The sequence below is a fragment of the Cebus imitator genome, unplaced genomic scaffold (genome assembly GCF_001604975.1).
Source record: "Cebus imitator isolate Cc_AM_T3 unplaced genomic scaffold, Cebus_imitator-1.0 Scaffold28, whole genome shotgun sequence".
NCBI classification, from domain to species: Eukaryota; Metazoa; Chordata; class Mammalia; order Primates; family Cebidae; genus Cebus; species Cebus imitator.
In genome coordinates, this window is record NW_016107343.1 from 2,020,067 (window position 1) to 2,042,906 (window position 22,840).

At 50.3% G+C, this 22,840-nt stretch overlaps 1 protein-coding gene across 4 annotated transcripts in view; it reads left to right on the forward strand.

The window, feature by feature from the left end:
* ZBTB16 (zinc finger and BTB domain containing 16) overlaps positions 1-22,279 on the forward strand; it is a 196,838-nt gene extending 174,559 nt beyond the window's left edge. For 2 of the 4 annotated variants that reach the window (XM_017523309.1, XM_017523311.2), the window contains exons 5-7: positions 13,835-14,005; positions 19,206-19,373; positions 21,961-22,275. In XM_017523309.1, coding sequence (XP_017378798.1) covers positions 13,835-14,005; positions 19,206-19,373; positions 21,961-22,190 — 569 coding nt within the window. In that variant the 3' untranslated portion in view covers positions 22,191-22,275. Of the gene's footprint in view, positions 1-13,834; positions 14,006-19,205; positions 19,374-21,960 lie in introns of all 4 variants that reach the window. The other 2 variants (XM_017523310.2, XM_037736651.1) reach the window with 1 other exon arrangement.
* The last annotated feature ends 561 nt before the right edge of the window (positions 22,280-22,840 follow it).

Below are 22,840 nucleotides of genomic sequence, written 5' to 3' on the forward strand. Positions count from 1 at the left end.
CCTTAACCAATAAGATCAAGCTGTGATTGAATAACTGCCGTATTTTTGCAGGTGCGGCTTGCATAGATGATACTTTGAGGTGACTGCAACATTTCTAGTGCGATGTGAAAATATCTATGAGTACTGCCCATGTGACTGGCTGGTTGCTTATATTTCTGATGGAAGCAGCTACTGAATTTCGGTTGGGGAGGCTGGTGAAAATAAAGATGTCACTTTTTTCCCCTCTCTCAGTTCACCAGCCTCCTAAATTCTGTCCCTGGACAGCTTAGGGGTTCCGTAGACTCCAGGTTAAGAAGCCGTGCCTAGACCTGAACTTACTCCCCTTTTCTGCCTAGAGGGGCAGTGCACGGGGCTGGGAGCGTGCTGATACATAGGATGTCATGGGTGAAGCCATCCCTATGCAGGGCATCACAGGAGTCCAGCCAAAGGGGAAAGGTGCCCCCACTCTCCTCAGGCCGCCAGCCTGCTGTCTGAGGTGGGCGGGGCCGGTGCCCCCTAGAAGTGTGCCTTCTGGCAGCTTCCCCTGCCCCCTTCCACCCTCTTGTCCAAGGGCTCAATGCAGAAGGGAGCCATATGGTCCTTTGTGGACGCAGTTTCCCTAGTACAGTATCTTCCTGGTGTGAATGCAGGGCCTGGCAGGCGCCCTGGTGTCAGCTGTCCCTCCCCTTCCCTGGCGCCCCACCCCCCACAGCCAACCCAGAGAGTAGCAGGTTGTGGGGAGTCGGGGAGCCCTGCAGAGTTGGGGTGAGTGAGGAGTCTTTCAGTAACACCCACACACACACACTCACAGAAAACCGTTGAAGTGAAGTCAAATGTCTCAAAGTCAGATCCCTTTTTAGTATGAATTTGCTGTGTCTCATTCTGAGCACTAATTCCAATTTAATTGCAAGTGGCCTGAAGCCTCTTCAATAGGAGTAACAAATGGTTTGATTTTGTAAACTTCATCAGACTGCATTTTAAATGCGACACAGTAGCCCAACTCGAATGCCAATGAAGCACTGGAGTAGCTCTCTGTTTACTAATTATCCGTTTTTACTCCAAGCCACGCTGGCTGGCTTGTCTGATTAAATCGGATTTGTGGGATAGAGAACAGCTAGCAGAGTTTTCTCTATAGTAAACGAGATTGAAACTATGGGCCGCCTGGCTGCACACTGTAAATTATATTTCCTTTTAAAGGGGACGTGTCTCTTTTATTTCTCTGTCATCCCTCCTGCATATTAAACTTTACGGTACGGAAGTGTGCCCGGCTGCTACTAAATACAGCCTCTCGCCCTCCACCTGGTAGCCCACTCTCACTTTCTGAGATTCCCATCTCCCTCTCTGAAGGACTGGAAAGGAAACTGGTAGCTACATTCTCTGCTCCTTTATCTCTTTAACCCTTTTCTTTTCTTCCCCTTTATTCTGGAATTGACTTTTCATTATTCCATTATTTTCAAAGGTACCTGTGATGACATGGATGCTTAGAAATTATATTGAGTTAGCCGAAAGAGAGTTCTAGCAACAGAATTTACTGGGACCTAACACCGATTGGGTGTTAGCCTTTCAGAAGGATGTGAAGATGGGTGGTATTGGGCTGGGGCAGGCAGGGGTTGGGCACGGATTGGTAACAGCAGTTTAAATTGTGAAAAAAGAGTCAATTTCTGAAAAATCACATGTTCCTTTGGTCTACCTGGAATGATGAAATCCTTTCCTCTGAACACAGTGAAATCAGAATCACCTGATTTCTACCTGTGGCCCAGTGGAGAAAGCCATGGCACAGGTGCTGGAAGGGTGAACGTTGGTGGCCCCGCCGTCTCAGTTGAAGCCCAGGTCGGGGCAGCAGGTGTGTCCTCTTTCTGCTCCCTGGCTGGTTCTGGGTCTGGCGTAGAGCTTCTGGCCTCGATTTATTGTTTATTCCTCTGACCCTAGGAAGGCAAAACCACCTCTGCCCTTGGTCCTTCCTGTAATTTGCACGTGCAACACACACACATGCACGCACCCACACATGTACACACCCACACACGCACACACCCTCACATGCACGTGTACATGAAACAAATGCAAGAATCCCTGAATTGGGTGTAATCAGGCTGTGCGTATATTCTGCCGTTGCTAAGACCTACTCCATGAGCTCGACCTGCCCTGCCCTCGCTCTTGGTATCTGTCTCTGTGCTGGAAATTTGCTTCTGAATGTCCTGCAAAATTGACAGTATCTGCCTGCACGTTTCCCTTTTTGGCTATTGTGTGCCGTACAGTATGGGAAGGCCGCGTGGTGTCTCTGATAGCCTGGTTACCGTGGGAATGAATGGCCACCACTCTCTCAGGCCCACAGCCCTCCTTTTAATTGTTGACAGTAAAAAGAGTTTAAATGCTGCTTAATTTGTAATCATCTTCTGAGGGGGAAAGGAGAGGAGCCATTAAAATGTCAGTAAAATGAATACACCCTCTCCTTTTTTGTTATTTTGTTTATTTACATGGGGTAGTTTTTCTTTTCATTGTCCAATGCTTGAGAGATATTTCAATGGTGCTGAAACAATCAGTATTTCGTTTTATTTTGAATTTCTGTCTTGCCCAACCCCTGCTCCCCTCCCCACTCCATTCTGTCCCCCTGGCCTTTGGCCTCTGTCTGTCTCTCTTTCCTGTCTGGGTCTCCTCCTGCCTCCTGTCTCTGCCTCCACCTCCCTATCTCTGGAATACATGGGTTTACCGGAAATTTAATGTGAGAGCCCAGCTGAGATTTTTGGGGTTTTTGCCCAAAGACCCTACTCCTGGGCTGCAGTTTCTCTCCATTCCCTGACTTTGGGGATGCCTGAAATTACAGAGTGACTCTCTATAGAAAGCATCTTTTACACTTGAAGAACACTAGAGATGAAAGAGTCCTGGGAATAACTGATTGTCCAGACAAGGAAATTGGGTCTCATCTTCACATGGAAACTCCTCGTCTTCCATTAAGCTCTGGACAAACTGCCAGAATGTAAATGCCTACTCTGTGTTGGGCGCTGTGCTCTCGTAATGAGACCGCTAGATTCAGAGGGTCCGGTTCTCTGACTTGTCCTGTACGTAGGGTTGCATGGGGGTCTTCTCTATCACTCTGGTGCTGGGATCCTGGGAGAGAAATCTCCCCCTCCACGTCCCCCACCCCATCTGCCCAGCCCTCACCTGGCACAGAGAGGCTTCAGGTACTCTCAGACCCAGCTACTAAATAATTGCCTCTGTGAGTGTTCAGCCAGTTCCTGAAGGTCTTAAGCTGCTAACTGGTGGTCCCCTAGAACAGGGACCTAGAGGTTCTCTCAAGTCTTGTGAAATTTTCCCGCCTTCCTAAAAATCCCCATCTCACAGTGCTGCTTGAGAAAGGTTGGACCTAGATTGGCCCCTGGCGGGTGCTCAGTCAATGTTGGATCCTTTCTTTGCCTTGTCTGTGACTGTCCCTCTGTCAGCCTAAGAATGTGGTTCCCTTTTAGCTAAAGGGATTCTCTTTAGCTAAAAGAAGCCTGTCAAGTCTGACTTTGACAGAGAAGATGCTGACATCCATCTCAGTGGGAGAAAGGACCAATGTGCCAGCACCCTCTTCAATAGAATTATTGAATATTAGAGTGGAGAAAAACCCTTTAAGGATCATTTGTATCCCTCTTCATTTTACTGATGAGAAAACTGAGGCCCAGAAAGGTCTAGTAACCCGCCCAGGAGTGCACAGTGAGTAAGCCAGGACTAGAGGCCAGGTTTTCCATTCATTTGTTCCTGTTCAGTTGGGAGTCTGCAGTAAAACGCCATGGGAGGGCAAGAGGATGACTGGGATCCCTTTCATGCTCCATCCCAACATTCCCTCACCCACTCTGGGGCTTCTTTTCCTGGAAGCCTCTAAGATCAGCTGAGTTAGAGACCAAGGGACACATGTTTCTTGCAGTGCTCATGCAACCTTGCCGAGGGTTACAGGCAGAAGCCTTGCCAGGGAGTGGAGTTAGAATGGAACCAATTGTAGCTTTTGGTTTGTCTGCTACCCACCTACCCCCAAATGCACGAAGTAGGGAGCCCTTTGGCTTTAGGAACCCTGAGAGTAAACAGGTGTCTGTCTCTCTCCTTTGAACTTTATAGTTCTACAGAATGAGCAGTGTAGAGACACCAAGGAAGAAAGTTCTCTGCATCTTGGGAGAAGTTGTTGGGCACAGGGCCCTCAGGTCGGCACCATGCCTGCTTGCTCCATGCCACAGTCCGTCATTCTCCCAGACTGTTCCCATCTCAGAGGCACCTCTCTGCCAGAATGGGCAGTTCCTGAGAGAGGCTTCCACATCAGATGCTCCACCCAAGGTTGGGCTGGATTGGGCTGGGCTAGGCTAGGCTTGCTCTGCAGAACTGGGCGAGGTTAGGCTACTGCAGGCTGCCCTTCTCCTCTCTGGGTTGTTGAAGTTGGTCCGATTTTTCAATCGTGGGCCAATTAGTTTCACAAATGGGGGCCCCCGTGGTGCCAGGGCACATTTGTTCCGGGCCTGCGCACTGGCCAGGCCCCATTGTTCTGCCTCCCACCCCCGTGTGGGCCCATTGTCCTCGCCCTCAGCGGGTGCTGCTTACCGCTGATTTATACGGGCAGGTGTCCTGCGGGCTCCAGGCTTCTCTGCCACAGCTGGCGGAGGTGCTTAAGGCCTTGGACCCGGTGACCTTTGCCCTAGTCCTGCTGTCATTTTGAAAGTTACAGACCAGAGGGCTGCATACCTCTCCGGATTTACTTTCCACCCCAACTCACCCCCCCACTGCGTGCGCGCGCGCGTGCACACACAGACACACACACACACACACACACACACTCACACTCCCTTTCCTTCTTCCTCCCCTTGCTCCTGGAGAAGTTTTAATTCATTCTGGAATGTCTGGAAGGGCCCAGCCAGTGGACTGGGATCCAAGAAGGAGCTGCTGGGGCAGGTGGGAGGTACCAGCAGAGGATACTAGTCTCTGCTGGTGTGCTTGGAAGCAGATACTTCCTGGAACGTGGTTTTTAATCCTCGGATTCATTAGTTCCATATCTGATGCTGAGAGGAAGGGAGGAGGATGTTGCCATCGGTGTGGCACTGCAGGGAACCAGGACTTGATTTGGCATCTTGTAACTTAGCGTGCACCCTTCCTGCCAGAGGCCCCTATACCCTTGAAAGGGCAGCCCAGCATAGGAGGTAAATTGAATGAAAGGGAAGATGGGTGTGTAGCCCAGTAAAAGAATGCAGATCTTGTCACCTCTTAACCCGTTTATTCTCTCTTCTTGCAAACCAAATTTCTCTCATCCTTTTTAAAAACTTCCTTCCCCTTTTTATCCACCCCTTTTCTTGTCCCCCTCCCCCATGTTCTCCCCCTCTTTGGCTCGTTTGTTGAAGTGATTGACAAAATTAGTAAATCCATTCATGTTACATTTATTGTGCAGGTCTCAATAAATCCCCCATGTCCAGGGCGCACCTTAATGAGCTAGTGAGCTGACAAATTTGTTTACTGTAGCTGGAGGTGCCAAGTAATGAAATGCACTTGTGTCTGCAGCTCACTGCTAAACAAATACACGGTTTTCCGGGAGCCAGCTCTGCTAGCTGCCACCGCCTGAGGATGCAGCCACATTCCCCAAGAGACTGAAAGTTGCATGTGGGCATATGTTTTGAAACATGTAATCACTCTCTTATCCATTGCTTAGTTTTAAAACAAATCTGAATTAGCCGTTCAAACTCCTCTCCCTTTTTTTTTTGTTACTCAATGAAGATGCTTTTGCTCCCTTGACTGACGGTATTGAAACCTTCACATTCCCCTGTTCTCTTGTGGAAATGGAATGTCATACAGATGTGTAGATGCCTTCTATGATTCTGTGTAGATAAGAAAGGAAGGAAAAAGAGGCAGAGAGGGCTGGATAAAGAAACTTAAAATTGACAAGGGGGAAATTGACAAGTGATGCTCAGGTTTTTGGCTCTTGGCTTGGTTTGGGATGGTGTAACTGAGTGCCCCAGCAGTGGGTAACTCCACATGCAGGAGACAGACACCTATGCATGAGCTCAAAGCTAATTGAGTTTGAGACAAGTCTTCTAAGATGGTATCTTAGTGTATCCTACCCCAGTAAAAGGAACTGGAGAACTTGTCTCCCATTCATCAGAAGCTGATTTGTTTCCAGGGTTCAGTGTGCTGACGTGGCCTCTGTTGCCCACCTAGTTAGCCTTCTAAGGAAGGCTGGGAGTGCAGGAGTGCATCCCAAATGATCCTGGAACTCATGCTCAAGAGGAAAACCGGAGAACTAAAGAGAGGGCTCTTGACCCTTGGTCCAGTACCTCCCTTGAAAAGGAGCTGAGCCCTAAATGATGGCACAGGGGAAGTCAAAACGGAGAGCCACTGCAGATATCAAGGGCTGGATTTTGTTCCTTTCTGTCTATTCCTCACCCCACCCCACCCCACCCCAGCCTTCTCCATCCTCTTAAGATGCAGGCAGAGCTTTCCTGCCTTGTCTGGGAGTCAGCCCTGTGCTGCCTGTCTCTGCCTCTCTTTCTCTCTTGCGGAGTGGATGGTGCAGCTCTGCTGCCTTTTTCAGCAGCAACCTAGGGGCAAAGGGAGGAGAAGATGGGTGAAAGAAAAAGGCATCAGTTTATGTGGTGGCTTGAGTGTGTGGTCATGAAGGTTGCCCATGCTAGAGATGGTGTCTTAGGAAAGAGTAATCCCCCAGATGTCAGAGGGAGCAGAAAAACATATCTGAAGGATTTGGGGGCTGAGGGTGGAAGGTGGGGAACATTTCTAGTTTAAATCAATGTTTTCACACCCTCCTCAATTTGTTATGTTCTTTCTGTGGGGAGAAGAAGCTGTTGGGGTGGCAGAGGAGGCAGTCCTTCCTTTGTTGGGTGAGGTTGGGTAGGACTGGACGTGAGAAGCCCCTCCAGGGTACATGGACATGCACACACACACAGGCATGCACACACCCCAGCACTTGCACACACAGCAGTCCCAGCCTGCTTACCAAAAAAAGCTGGAGTATATTTAGATCCCTCTGCTCCTTTGATTAGGAAACTGCTTATAGCGGGAGATAATAAGAGCTTTGCTCCAAGAAGGTGTAGCACCTGAACATCTTCTCCAGCTGTGTACCCCTCTGATCCTCTTCCTTCCCTACTATTAAGGAGATAATTGGTATGGAAATGGCACAGGTGTAAACATGAGGGTTTTTGTGTTTTGTGATTTCAGACCCCGTCATCACCTGGGTGAAATACCCTAGATCTATGTCACCCCTCCTGCCTACTATTCCACCCTGGCCTGGCTCTTTCTCCCCTTCTCTCTCCTTCCTTCCTTCCTTCCTTCCTTCCTTCCTTCCTTCCTTCCTTCCTTCCTCCCTCCCTCCCTCCCTCCCTCCCTCCCTTCTTCCTTTCCCTCCTTCCCTCCCTCCCTTCTTCCTTTCCCTCCTTCCCTCCTTCCCTCCCTCCCTCCCTTCTTCCTTTCCCTCCTTCCCTCCTTCCCTCCCTCCCTCCTTCCCTCCCTCCCTTCCTTCCTTCCTTCCCTTCCTCCTTCCTTTTTGCTAAAATTAAGCTTGTTTTAAATTGGAAGACTTTGAACCATATGTGCCCTGTAGTCAAAACTGGCTGTGTTGCCATTCAGGGGTCTGGTGTCGGTCACCTTCCCTGGAGATAGAATTGATGCAAATGTGGTCCCAGATATTTGCATGGACCCTGCCCATATTACTGAGAGTCATGCTCCTTGAGCCTTGTATAGCTTCAACCTTTGCATCCCCTTTTCCTACTTCAGATTCCCTTTGAGCACATACCCTGGGAGTCCAGGTTAAGACTGAGTCCCATTCATTCTTCAGAATAGCAGAGGTGCTAATTCCTTGACCTGAAAAATTACTTCCTTGGGTCAAAGCTGATTTATATATTTGATTTACATTGAAATTTACAGATTGATAGAAAACAATATAATACATTTGTGGGATTTACATAATCAAAAACGTTTGTCAGTTGCATCGTAACAGGGCTGTGAAGTCAGGGTTGGAAAGGGCGGTTTAGTTATGAATTCTCTTTTCTAGATGAGGAAACCGAGGTTAGGGACAACAGCTTCCTGGACTGGGATCACAAATCCAAGAAGGGCTGCGTCTCTGGGCCAGAATTGGCATTTTTGGACTGTTTCAACATATAAAATAGCAAAACTGATCCTTCCATGGTCTGGGTCTTTGCTTCTGAGCAACAGAGTTCAGACATGGAGTGAGAACTAGGCAGTCCTGTCCAGCCCCCAAGACAGACATGGGAGGCCTCAGTGAGATGCGCTGCCTGTGTGTCACTTGGCATGACTGATTTCCAAGGAGAGTCTTGTTGGGTGCTGTCAGTAGTGGTTTCATTTACAGACTGTGGTCTGAACGCTCACCAGCCTTGGCCCTCTGTCTGTACTATGACTCTCCTCATACCTCCTTCCTCACCTTTGTTATGGTCTCACAGACCCTTATTTATTTTCTAATTCAACGTGCAGTTGTTAAGTGCTACTCTATATCAGGCCCTGTGCTGTGTGTTGGGGAATATAAAGATGAAAACAATAGTTCTTGCTTTGGAGGCTTATAATCTATTAGGCAGAGCTGAAAGTCCAAAGTAAATGCAATACGGGGCTTTATGTGGTGTAACAGTGAGAGCTCAGAGGAAGCTGGCACTCTTGGCACTGAATCCTAAGTGGTGTAACTCATCAAAGATGCCTTCTCTAGGGTCAGCTTCCCAGAAACAGCCCAGAGGCAACATAACAACTAAGGCATGTGTATGGTGCAGGGCTGCCATGACTCACGATCCAGGTTGTCCACTGCACAAGGGTACTCAGCTGAGGAGGAAAGAGCCCAAAACCCAGACTTCTCTGCACTCACCATAAGTGTGTATCCAGGTCTGTGAGTCTGCCCAGAGGAGGGGACGCGATTTTCAGATGAAGGTGGTGTTTGGCTGGGATTGGCTCTGTGACCACGTTATAAAGTCTCTTCATGTGGATGTCTCAGTCAATGTTCTTGATAACCACAGTGTGGCAGATAAGGAGGAAATGGACCTGGCGAAGTGAAATGACTTGCTCAGGGCCACAAGGTGAGTATGTGGGAGAGCTGGGCCCCTGTACTGCTTTTCCTTCCCCCGTGTCATGTGGATCATCTGACTTCTGAGGGTCTCTCGTTCATCCGGTCAGAGCAATCCCCCCCCCCAGTGGTACCAGGACTGACATCTCTCCGTAGCAGAGGACAAAACCCAGGCATTGAAGGGAGCGGAGCGCTCCAGTGCTGCCAGCCCCCCTGCTCCGCCGCACATCTCACTGCAGCTAATGAATTGCTAATACAATTTTCTAGATAATTTTATTTCCATAGTCCCACATTTTAATGTGTTTCCAAAAGCTAGCATTTATTTGCTTAATCTCCCAGTGTAATAGAATCTGCCCTGACTCATCATACATGCGAACAATCAGCTAGGCTGAAACGGCAGCAAATTGTTTAATAACTCACATCTAGTCTCTAGATTTTTAACTCGCATGCACCAATAGCTTTTCTTGTGTCTCATCCACATCTCCCCCGCCCTTTCCAGTTTTTTAAAAATAATTTTCTATCATCATAGCTGTTAGTCTCCAAGCAGAAGAATGGGGGAAAGTGGATACCGAGTCTCAGAGCCCTTCCTTTCTTCCCCTGGGAGCTTTGGTTGGTAGATACGTGGCCACGGAACACCCCTGCGCCTTGTGGAATGTCCCAGGAAGGGGACAGAGACCACTGTAGGGACATCACAGCATTTCCTTTCCAGGGGGTGACCATCTAACTTCCAGCCTATTGGCCAGGTGCAAAACCGGCCACCTGGATTTTGTGTGTGCCACCCCTCCCCTGCTGTCCACCTTTCTAGGAGTTTCTCTCTCCCTTCACCCTGGCAGCCTCTGCCCTCCTCTGGTCCCCACCCTCCTCCAATGGCCCATCAGCCCTCTGGCTGCTTCTCACCACTTGCTGCTGCTGTCAGCCCCTACATGTGCCCAGAGTCACTGCCTTCTAACACAGGTCGGATCGTGCCGGCACCACTCATCTGAGTCAATTTGGGCTACTCTAACAAATGACCATGGACTGGCTTATACACAGCAGACATGCACTGCTCACAGCTCTGGAGGCTGGGAAGTCTGCGGTCAGGGTGTTAGCATGTTCGGGTTCTGGTGACGGTCCTCCTCCTGGTTACAGACTGCTGACTTCTGTGTCCTTACATGGTAGAAGGGGCTAGCTAGCTCTCGGGGGCCCTCTTTTACAAGGACACTCATCCCATTTTAAGTATCCAATTACCTCCCCCAGGCCCTACTTCCTAATATCATCATCTCAGGGGTTAGGATTTCAGAAAAGGAATCGGAGGAGACCCAAACTTTAGGATCATAGCAGTTCTTGGTCTTTGTGGCACTACATTGCCTGTAGAATAAAGTCCAACCTGCCTACGTGGTGTGTGCTGCCCTCTGTGACCTGACGCCCATCACCCTCCCAGCTTGTCTCCATTCCCCAGGGCCTGTCCTCGGCCCCATCTGCTCTGACACTTGCCTGCACCGTCTCTCTCCTTAGCCTGGCACATATGCCTCAACTTCTTGTCCTTGGCTTCTCAGAGACTCTTTACTTTTCAACACCTAACTCAAAATCCCAGAAGCTCTTGGAGTCACCCTGCCTTATCCTCTGGGTGGTTGTCAACTCGGCATCTCCCATTTGTCTGGGACCTGGTTTCTCTGCTCAGCCTCAGCATGCCCCTGGTCCCCTAGCACAGTGCCTACACTCAGTGGTAGCTCAGTGAGTTGGCTGAATGGACATGAAGTGGGTTCAGGCCACCCTGAGAAGTAGGGGCAGCATCGAGGGCCCTTGGGAAGACCAAAGGGGCAAAGTACCATGGTCTGCCGTGCTAGGTGGTATTGGCCCTCAGAGAATCTCTGGATCTGGCTGTACTGTATAGGCTCAGACGTCCCATTAAGAATGCCATTCATGTTCCCTATGGCCAGGTTTCTTGCATGCAGGCAGGGGATCTCAGAGGATGCGTAAGGAGAAGCCTTGGCTCTTAAAGGGCATGGCTGGCCCCACTGATTTAAGGTAGCTGTTTGAACACCTGGCTTACTTGGGCTCTCTGTGGGGTGAGGATTAAGGGCAGAGAGGAGGTGGATGCTGGGGACCCTCAGGTTGAAGGAGCAGGGGCCGCCAGGCACAGAATGCATTGCAGATGCCCTCTGCTCCTGTGTATGTAGGTTAGGCAGGGAGGGACATTGAAGACTCACTGTCAACTCTTGGCACCGCCTCTGCCCGGAAAGATACATCTCCCATTGTGTCCCCCTCCAGCAAGTGGAGCTGAGCACCCTACTCAACACTTCCGAGAGATCTTGGTGGCTCCCACTGGGGTTGAAAGGCCTCAGAGAGCTATGCCTTTTGACCCAACCCCACTCCTGGCCAGGGGTTCTGGCCATTGCTGGAGCTGTACTAGTTGCAGGGTGCTCTGTACTGTCCTTCCTGGGCCTCTTCTAGGGTAAGCCCAGACAGGCAAGCTGCCAGCCTCAGAGGTAGCATTGAGCCCAGCCCCCTAGTTTCTGAAAGCAGACAAACTGAGATATTTTCAGATCCCAACTCTGTCTCTTTCTGTGTGATGTTAGGTGAGTTATTTAATCTCTCTGTTTTCCATTAGCAAAAAGGGGGATAAGAATGCCTGCCTTGTAGGATTGCAAGTTTTAAATGAGCTGACAGCGTAGATAAAGCACCTAGCATAACACTTAGTTTTGCTCCCCTTCCTTCCTGCTTTTTGATGGCCAGGAGCAACATCCAGTGCTGGCTGCTATTCCCCTCCCCTACTCAGCCTTCATGATGCTGGCGAGGTGGAGCATGGCTCCAGGTGCTTGGACTTCAGTGTCTGCAAAGGAAAGGGGTATCAGGGTGGGTGTGGGGACAGTGAAAGGTGGGCCTTGCCTGCCTCCTAGTTGGTCCTAACCCAGCCATGAGTGGGACGGAGGTGTTGAGGATCAGACCTCTCACTTGCTATCCTCATCAATGGGCCAGGAAGGCAGGGAGGTTCTTCGTGCCATCCCTTCTCTCCTCCCTACCTTGCACCAGACACTTCCCCATTCCACGCTGAGCAGCCCATGGCTTCCAGCAGCCAAAGCTCTGGCCCTCCCTCCACTCTGGACTGGACTGACAGATGCTAGGCCTATCTACCTTTCCTGCTTGTGTCCCCCACACAGGGGACAGAGGTGTGGGGCCAAGGGCACGTGACCTCACACCTCTGTTTCCTGTGTGGGGGACACAAGCAGGAAAGGTAGATAGTCTCTGTGCTGGTGCGTGCAGTGCTCACTCACCAGCACAGAGACATGCAGATGGGCCTGCCAGGGAGCTGCTGTGCTCAGGAAAACAGCCCCAAAGGGTGGACAACAAGCTGCCAGTTAGGACTCAGACACGAGGTCAGATACTTCCTCCCGTAGTGCTGCAGCCAGAAAGGCCACGGCTCCAGAGCAGCATCAGAAAGGGGTTGATAACAGACAGATAATGGCAGCCTGCGTTTGGGGGGTACTGTGGGGGTGAACGGCCAGTCAGGATTAGATACAAATCTCACACCACTCAACTAGCTTTAAATCCTTTGACAGCTGCCCATCCGGTTTAGGATGGAACCTAAAGCTCTTGATGTGGTTTGCAAGACCTTGCATGGCCTGGCCCTTGCCTTTCCCTTTCGTCTCCTCCTCTTCTTCCCCAGCTGCTCTGCCCCATTCCTCTGCCCGGTCCTCCCACGGCCGCGTTTCCTTCTGGCCCAGAGTGTTCTCAGACACTCTTCCATCTTCTGGATTCTGCCATTCACCTGCTGTACTGGGTAACATTGGTCACGAGAGCAGGGACTTTGCATGCTCTTCCGTGGTCATACCCCCGGTGCCACAAAGACAGCCTCACTTGTAGGAGGCACCAAGTAATACTTGTTGAATGAATAGACCCTACGATTAATGCTTTAGTGAGTGGCGAAGTAGTTTAAAAAAGCAGGGTCTTTAGTTAAACTTGGGAAAGCATTAAAATCTAGGGTGCGTTGGTATGAATCCCAGCTCTGCCAGTTATGGACTCTATGGCAGGGATCCCCATCGCCCCGGCTCTGGCCTGTTAGGAGCTGGGCTGCATAGCAGGAGGCAAGCGAGCAAAGCTGAGCTCCTTCTGCTGTCATATTAGTGGTGACATTAGATTCTCACAGGAGCCTAAACCCTACTGGGAACTGTGCATTCACGGGATCTAGGCTGCACTCTCCTTATTGAGAGCCTAATGATAAATGTAATGCACTTGAATCATCCCGTAACCATCCGCCTACCATACCTGGAAAAGTTGCCTTCCATGAAGCCGGTCCCTGGTGCCAAAAATGTTGTGGACTGCTGCTTTATGGGATTTTGGCCAAAGTACTTGATCTCACTTGTCTAAAACGTGAGGATGACAGAGGCTAGCTTTTGGAGTTGTGGATTTATATTAGTTATGTTAAAACAATGACTGGCCCACAGTATCTTTGTTATTGTTTGTCCTTGCTGGGTCTACCCGGACTCCCCCACATTCTGCCCCAGACTCTGTGACGTCCATCCGGTATGTACCCTCTTAGTACCCTGCCTTCTTTTACGTACCACCCAACACAGTTGCACATTACCCTTGCTGTTGTGATGCATTTGATTACTGCCTCTCCCTCTCCTGCTACACTTGAGCTTCCGGAGCTCAGGAGCGACGTCGATTTTGCCATCACTGGGGCCACATACCGGGTGCTCACTGTTGCACAGCCTGGGCCAACTCTGGATTTGCCCCTGAACACGGGGATTTGGAGGTGTGAGTCCCGACGCTAGCTCTCACTCCAGATGGGTAAAGAACGCGCCTTGTGTTCCCACCCTCCTGAGGCACCCCCTCTCCTGTCTCCCACAGGCACCGACATGGCCGTCTTCTGCCTGCTGTGTGGGAAGCGTTTCCAGGCACAGAGCGCACTGCAGCAGCACATGGAGGTCCATGCGGGCGTGCGCAGCTACATCTGCAGCGAGTGCAACCGTACCTTCCCCAGCCACACGGCCCTCAAACGCCACCTGCGCTCACATACAGGTAGGTCAATCCAGCTGACGGGTGGATCGGATCTCTGGGAGCCCATGTCTATATTTACCTCCAAGGACGTAAAGTGGAGGTGGTGGGCTGAGTCAGCCCTCAGCCCTTCTGCTCAAGGTTTAGACATGCAGGGGCTGCCTGTCGTGCAGGTAAATGTGGACAGTTCTCCTAGCCCTCTTCTGCGGAAGTCTTACCGTGTTCAACACAGGATGCTCGTTAAAAAGGGAGACTCTCGGGTCCCACTCTCAGAAACTTTTATTCCGTGGGGCTAGGGGTGGGATCCCAGACCCAGCATTATTAGTAGGTATTCCCAAGGGATTCTCATGTAGGTAGACCCAAAAGGAATTTTGAGAAACACTGACCTGCTGGGTCTCTTAACAGTGTCTGCCCTGCCTCCCACCACTCTTGATGCCCCACGCTCCATCCACACACATTTCTGAAGTCAGCTTCAGGCTTCTGAGGGCATGCTGAAGAAGTGGTCCTACTTTCCCTGCAATAACAAAGGCCTGTACTTGGACCTTAACCCTGTTTAGGGAAGACCAGGAGGTCATTTAAACGGTGAGCAGTGAAATATTGCTGCTCAGCCAGTTCCAGGTGATGGGACAAGGGAGGGGTTATGAGGTAAGGAGGCCGGGTGCCCAGGGGCTGGCCATTCCCTGCCCCCACCCTCTAGGCTTCAGGGATGGGGACACTTGGTGTCCCCAGTCTTCCCTAACAGGGGAGTGGATGGCTTATATTCCTTCTTTTCTCTGTGCCAAAACTGGGGCTCTGCTGACTGGTACCTCGATAAAGGAATGCCCATTTCTGAGTCTGCATGTGGCTCTGCCTTTGTGTGCTGTGTTTGTAGGGAGTGGTGGGGTCAGGTCTCTATCTGGGTATGTAACAGAGTGTATACTCATAAAAACCTCTGCATGCCATGTAAAGGAACAGCAGTAGGCCCTCTCTTCACTTTGAGAGTCTTGTCACAGCTCAGAGATTGAGTATGCAGGCCAGGTCTTGCATGGGTGGCAGGCTCTGCTAAATAAGGGAAGAGCTTTACTTCTCATGGCCGGAGCTGGCCTGGTCTGCCAGCAGTAGGTATCCTCATTAACGAGCCTTCCTGGCTCTCACCTGTGGATGCCATTTTGTTCAGAGGAGCACCTTGCCTTAGCACCACCAGATTTCACAGAACTACTTAAAATTGCTGGCATAGGACAGAGGTAGTGCCCAGAGGGGCGGGCTCAATAAGAAGGTCCAAGGGTGGGATATTGACAAGGACTTTCTCTACAGCTACTGCATAAGTGTCTCCCCTGCAGGTATATGCACCTTCCTATGAACACCTCCCTCAACGGGTCCCCGAGTTCATTTAGTGTTACAAAAGATGGCTTGGCCAGGCATGGTGGCTCACACCCGTAATCCCAGAACTTTGGGAGGCCAAGGCCAGTGAATCATAAGGTCAGGAGTTCGAGACGAGCCTGGCCAACATGGTGAAACCCCGTCTCTACTGAAAATACAAAAATTAGCCGGCTGTGGTGGCGTGAGCCTGTAATCTCAGCTACTCAGGAGGCTGAGGCAGGTGAATGGCTTTAACCCAGGAAGTAGAGGTTGCAGTGAGCCGAGATCACACCACTGTACTCCAGGCTGGGCGACAGAGTGAGACTCCCTCTCAAAAAGAAAGAAAGAAAGAAAGAAAGATGGCTAGATACCTTTCAGCCAGTTCTGAGCATGAGCATGCTGCTGGGTCAAATCAGTTGGCTTCGTTTAACTTGCATGATCTCAGTCCTGCTAAATCCACCCAGAATATGCCCTGCTCTGTCCATGCCACCGTCTCAGAGCTCAGATATTAAAATGTCACATGCCCTTGTGTCAGTCATGGCACAGATCCCTGGGGAAGGGCTGTTTCCAGAGTTGGGGAGAAACCCTTGCTTATTCTAGGATACACGGAGCGTGTGTGCTGCCTGTGCACACACAGAGAGACACCCACGCATTTTCACACCAGCGAGGCACTGTGCACACAAGCCATATACAGGCTGTGCACACCCCACACACAATGCCTCATTAATATTCCGTTGTTCTTGGCCCATTTGCTGCTGGGGCTGAGTGTTTAGCACCAGCAGCTGTGTTTGGTAGGTTAGTCCAGCCGTGCTCTTGGCATTGATGGATCCCTGATTCACATGGCTCATCATATAATAAACTCTCAGCTGTGCTGAAGGGCGGGACTGGGAGGGAGGGGCCTGAGGAGCCAGCAGGATGGGGCTGGGGTGGGGAGGACGACAGACACTAGGCTTGGCCAGTACCAGAGAAAGCACCAAGTAAGGACAGATTGGGGGTGTGGGGGGTCACAGGTGCACTGGGCAGGCTGGAGGGGGCTCTAATTAGTCTCGTTTGTCCTGCACTTAATGTCAAGCTCATTAAAGAGGCTACAGAGTTAATCAACATACCACAAATTGGATTTTGAGTTCTGCAGCCAGTTTTGTGTACATTATGGCCACACCGACACAATTAGCTCTCAGGGTGAGGATTTCATGCCAGGTGCTCACCATGCTTCCAAATCAGGATGGGGATACATGTGTGTTGGTGACTTTTCTTTCTTTTCTTTTTTTTTTTTTGTTGTTGTTGGTTTTTCCTTCTAAGTTCTTTTTATTCTTTTCCCTGGGCAGACACTGGAGATTTCCTATTTAAACTCATTTAACATGTGCTCCACTTTATAATTAAATTCATAAAAATCGGATCAAACAAACTCCTCTGTCTTAACCCTTTGTTTTTTAAATTGTTAGGGACCCCTCTGGAGGTGAAAGGCACAGGCAGCCACCCCCTGCCTCCCTACCGCATGCCTTCCCCCCGGCTGGGTGGCTGCCGATGTACGTTTTAATTACCGGCTCCGGCTGAAGTCTCACGTGGCCTTTGCTTTATTTATTTATTTATACCTTAATGAGGATACTGAATCTTTGATTAAAGTCGTAATCGTTGCCGATTCAGTAAGGAGGGGGAGTTGGCTGTCAGACCAGATGGGGCTGTGAGTACAAACACACAGAGAGAGTGGGTTAGGATACACACACACACACACACACACACACACACACACACAGAGACTGGCCCTGACTGTATTAGACACACAACTAATTAGTACCAGGGTCTGCACGGGCCTCCACTCCCCTTGGGTTTGATAGGGCTGGAGGCCAGGCAGTACCCATGGCTCTGACAGTGACGATGGGCAGGTAGCAATTTCCCCAGCTGAGAACCCCAGGCCTTGGCTCATCCCCAGATCTGCAGGTGAGGGACTTGCTGGCCGAGCCTCTGAACCAGCACAACGCCCTATAGATTGGGGTGAACTGGTGCCAAGGCCTGATGCCACTCTTTGAGCTTCTCCCATCTGATTCCTGATTAAAGTGCCCCTCTCGTGGCATCAGCGCTTCTTGCAAATCCTCCACCCTTGAGAAAGTCAGCCACTGAACAGAGCCCAGCATCCACTCCCCACAGAGCCCTAAAAACCCTTCAGAGCCATCAGAAGAGATGAGAATTTATGTGGGTACAGGGGCCTGGCTTTGGGAGGTGGGAGATTTGGTTAGTGGACTGAGGAGGGGAGAGAGAGGAGAGAGTAAAATATCATTTTAAAAAGGAAGTGAAGGCACAGGCATGCGAGTCTATAACGAGAAGGACAATTTATGCCCAGGCACGAGCGCAGTTTGACATGGGGATAATGAAAAAACGTAGGTCATTGTGGATGACTTAAACCTTCAGCAGCTGAAGAAAATGTATGAAATGCAGAGGACATTACACGGTTGGCAGCCCCGCACATCTGCAGAGGGACAAGTGAAATACAGTGGGCCATTCTTTACCATAAACTGTGGTTGTTGGAGATGCAGCCCAGAGAAATTGTAATTACAGTGACAAGACGAATCAGCGATATTTAAATATTCATGAACAAAGTCTGGGGTGATCAATCTATCTTTATTGTCTGCGCCTTCATTCCTGTAATAAATAAGTAGCTGGAGTCCTCACCTTTCATCCCTCAAACCCTCCACTTTGGGTATGAAATGCAAGATAATCTCCACACCCCAACCTCTCATGCTCTGGGGATTTAAGAGTGGGATCCTCAAAAGAGACCCTGATGGACTTAGATTCCAGACCTAGAAAAGGCAGTTCTCTCCAGGTTTCATAGGCCCACCATTTCCTGAGTCTGTTCTGGGTTGTCCCTGTGTGATGTCCTCAGACTACAAGGATGGGTGAGGCTGGCTTCTTATCTTGGTGGTGCTTCCATGCTGGAGGTATGGTGGGCAAGCCAGTAGATACAGCACAGTGTGTCAACAAGCTGACAAGTATATGGTACCCGGACTCTGGAGCCAGACCCAAACCTGAATCCCAGCTCAGTTCCTTACTTGCTGTTTCACCTCAGGGATGATGTTGAAGCATCTCCAAGCATCTTATTTTTTCTCAACTATAAAATGAGAATAATATCTTTCTTTAAGGTTGTTGCCATGATCGCCTGATACGATCACATCACACATCTGAGTGCTCAGGAAATGTGGGCCATTTTAATGCGAAAGTGCCATACAAATTATACCACGCTAATAAAAGAACAAAATTCTGGACATTTCTTCTCTTTGGGGACACAGAGGAAAGTGTGATTCATTCTGCCTGGGGAACTAAAGGGAAGTCCACACAGGGGTATGAACTGGGCTTTGAAGGATGATTAGGAGTTCACCAGGGAGAAAAGAAATTGAGCAGAGAAAACAGCTACGTAAGAAATTGGGGACTGTCGAAGGTATTTGGGAGACAATATGAAGTTCTCCAAATTGGAGAGATTTCTTTGAAGGTTGCGGAGTCAGACTGGAGTGATTTTCACACTTTACCTAGAGGAACGGGAGAAGAGGCCATCTAAGAAGCAGGATGGTGAGGTCTCAAAGCCCTGAGGCCTGCTGTATGTATCCACGTGGGGGCATGCTTTCTGGGGGCTGCTGTCCATGCCTGAACCAAATGGGCTCTCTTTTCCCAGGACTGGCCCTTGCCCCACAGATGATCATGGGGCCACAGTAAAGTATGGACCTGTGTGAACACAGGTATTGCTTGTTTATTCAATGGAGGTGTGGATCTTTAAGTTGTCTTTGGAGGTGGTAAATACAGGTTGTCTCATCCCTTTCATGCACTGAATGTGCCCTACTGTCTCCTGAAGAGGGGGCAGGGAAGGGCAAAGACCTGATCCAGCCCCTTGTCCCCACAGGTGACCACCCCTATGAGTGTGAGTTCTGTGGCAGCTGCTTCCGGGATGAGAGCACGCTCAAGAGCCATAAACGCATCCACACGGGTGAGAAACCCTACGAGTGCAATGGCTGTGGCAAGAAGTTCAGCCTCAAGCATCAGCTGGAGACGCACTATAGGGTGCACACAGGTACCGAGGGCCAGGGAGGGGCCTGAGCTGGCTCTCAGACCTGGGTGGAGGTGGAGAACAGATGGTCTGTCGGAGAAGCCTAAGTGAGAATGATCCCAGGCTGAACCAAAGAGTAGAAGAGGTTCTATTAAGGGCTGGTATGGTGGCCTGAGGACCACCACACCCCAGTCAAGGCCAAGGCAGACATTACTAATCAATCCCAGCACACTTTCCAATGAGATCTCCCCCACCTCCAGGCAGCTATACCAATAGTTCAGAGGTGACATGCAAAATGATGTCTATATGTGAACACTTAGCTGAAAGTGAAGGTTAGGGTAATTTCAGTTGGAGTAAGAATTAGGGTGCATTGAATTAGGTTATTATGAAGGTTGGGAAATTGTAAAGTTAGCTTGTGTTTGGTTCTGAGATTAGAGGAGCAGATATATTTAATAATCCCTGTATGCATATGAGGTTTTACATTTCAGAGTGCCGTCACATTCTTTTTTTTTTTTTTTTTTTTTTTAACTTTTACTCTTGTTGCCCAGGCTGGAGTGCAATGGCACAATCTCAGCTCACTGCAACCGCCACCTCCCCGATTCAAGTGATTCTCCTGCCTCAGCCTCCCAATTACCTGGGATTACAGGCATATGCCACCATGCCCAGCTAATTTTGTATTTTTTTAGTAGAGACAGGGTTTCGCCATGTTAGTCAGGCTGGCCTCAAACTCCTGACCTCAAGTGATCTACCCTCCTCAGCCTCCCAAAGTACTAGGATTGCAAGTGTGAGCCACTGCAATCTTCTTGTTCAAATTGGACAAAGAAATATAGGCTACTCTTTTTCCTGAGGTCAGAAGACAAAATAAGTGGAGGGTCTTCCATAGTTTCCCAGGTTGGGGGCAGTGGAGTCCTGGAGCTGCACTTGCTTTGTGAAAGCTAATTTTTCACATTTCTTCACAATTTCAAGTTCAGTGACATCACCTTAGTTGCTTAAAATTGGCCCTGGGAGGAGTAGTCACATCATAGCAATCGGCAGATGCTACAAACCAGGGCTATTTGGAAAGCCAGTTGTTAGACATTTACCACCAGCACACAGCTGGTTGTGGGGAAGGTTGATTTACAGAAGAATAAGAGGTGGTGGAACTTGGAAAATGAAGATGCCCCCTCTGATCAGGGAAGACAGCTGTCCTGTCCAGAGGAAGGGGGAGAGGTGGCCTCAGGCAGATCCTGCTGGCTTAGAGGAGAGTACGTTGCCTTTAGAGGGGAAGGGTAGACAGAAGGAGCAGTAAGCAGAGCTGTGTGTTGTCAGAGCTCAGTATTCTTGCCCCAGTTTGAGCCCACAAGGAGAGGGTGAGGTGTCCATTGCTGACAATTATAGTGACCTAGAGGATTTCCCCGAGCCCTGGCGTTTCCTTAGCCCCTTGTCAGGGATGTGACCTGGCAGGTGGATCATTAACTGTATTGGCAGTGAGTATTGTAAATAGCTGGTCGATAGTTAGATCACTTTGGCTGTTCATTACTTCATTATTTGCTGGGGCCTGTGCGTGGAGGAGTATTGATAGCGAGATGGCCGGCCAGTTAATTACTGTATTGAAACAAGGTCCCCTTACATCCTCTGCTCGGCTCCAGGGGACTCTGTGGAAGGAAAGTTGGGGTATAGAAGGCTAGGGTGTGGCTGTGCACTCCCAGGTTCTTTATTCCTCCCATCCCACCCTACCCCCAATTCCAGCCTCAGGAGGGAGGCAGGGTCCCCAGGGCGAGGTCTAGAGTTTTAGCAGGATAGTCTGGGTGCAGTGGCTCACGCCTGTAATCCCAGCAGTTAGGGAGGCCAAGGCAGACGGATCACTTGAGGTCAGGAGTTCAAGCCCAGCCTGGCCAACATGGTGAAAACCTGTCCCTACTAGAAATATAAAAAGTAGGCCGGCGTGGTGGTAGCACCTGTGATCCCAGCTACTTGGGACGCTGAGGCAGGGGATTGCTTGAACCTGGAAGGTGGAGGTTGCAGTGAGCTGAGATTGTACCACTGCTTTCAAGCCTGGACGAGAGAGTGAGACTTCGTCTCAAAAGAAAGAGCTTTAGCAGGATACATGTCCCCAGGTGTAGCATATTTGAAGGGGACACTCGGGGTTTCCTCAGTTTCCCCCCACCCCTGCTCCCCACCATCACCATCTGTAGCCCTGAAAGGTCTTGATCCACCTACTCTCTGGATGGACCTGTGGCTTGTGGCTTGAAGAGCCATTCCTGAGGACTTTGGGACCTTTCTCTTTCTAGACATCCATTTTCTTAATTAGAAAGGGAAAAGACTTTGGTCTTGGGAGAGTTGAGAATAGTAAGACAAGGAGCTGGGCAAACTAGCTACGTGTAGCTGTTTAATTAGTTACCATGAAATAAAAGTTAGAAAACTGTAGAGCCCCAGTCGCACAGCCTCATTCATTGCCATGTGTAACTGGTGGCTGCCGTCTGGGGTGGTGCCTTGATTGTCCCAGGAAGTTCTGTTGGAGCAAGCCCAGCTGCAGGAACCCAGCTTCCCCGGCACCCCTGAGGGTGACTTGGGGCCCTCACTTGCCCTCTGCCTGTCCTCACTTTCTCCTGCCCCATCTCCCCGCCCTCAGGTGAGAAGCCCTTTGAGTGTAAGCTCTGCCACCAGCGCTCCCGGGACTACTCGGCCATGATCAAGCACCTGAGAACACACAACGGCGCCTCGCCCTACCAGTGCACCATCTGCACGGAGTACTGCCCCAGCCTCTCCTCCATGCAGAAGCACATGAAGGGCCACAAGCCCGAGGAGATCCCGCCTGACTGGAGGATAGAGAAGACGTACCTCTACCTGTGCTACGTGTGAAGCGGGGGCCCACGGCAGTGGAGCCGAGTGGGGAGCCAGGAAAGAAGAGTTGGAGTGAGATGAAGTCAAGGAAGGACTGTGAAAATTAAAAAAAGGAAAAGAAAAAAAAAGAGAAGAAAAAGGAAACCTGATAGCTTTTTGGCCTTGGATTCTCTCTGGGCTCCAGATGACCTGGATGCCAAGCCACTGCCCCTCCTCTGGGGGCCTCCACCCTCCCCTCCCGGCTGGAGGTTTGCCTGATTTTCTGCCATGGGGTGGGGTATGTCGTTCACTCAAATGGTGGCAGATTTTTCTCCTCCCTCCACCCAGTCCTTCCTTTATGTATCCAGAAACGGAGGCTAAGAAGCAGGTGAGAGGTCCTCTGGTCAGAGCCACACAGTCTCTGCTGGCCGTCCTCCTCCAGCCCCCCAGAAGATGAAGGGAGGGAGGAGGGGAGCCAGAAGGGCTCTCCCCTGCAGATCGGGCTGGGCTGGCTCACTAGTTGCTCAAAATGGCAGCTCTAGTTTGCTGGAGGCCAACTAGGGAGAGGAAGGGCTCTGTTTCTCTTCCCACCACTCAGCCCACCTGCTGCTTTCCTCTGCTCTGCCACATCTGGGTGTCCCCTGGTGGTCTCTGAGAGCCTCGAGGCCCCTCCCCCTCCCCCAGCTCTC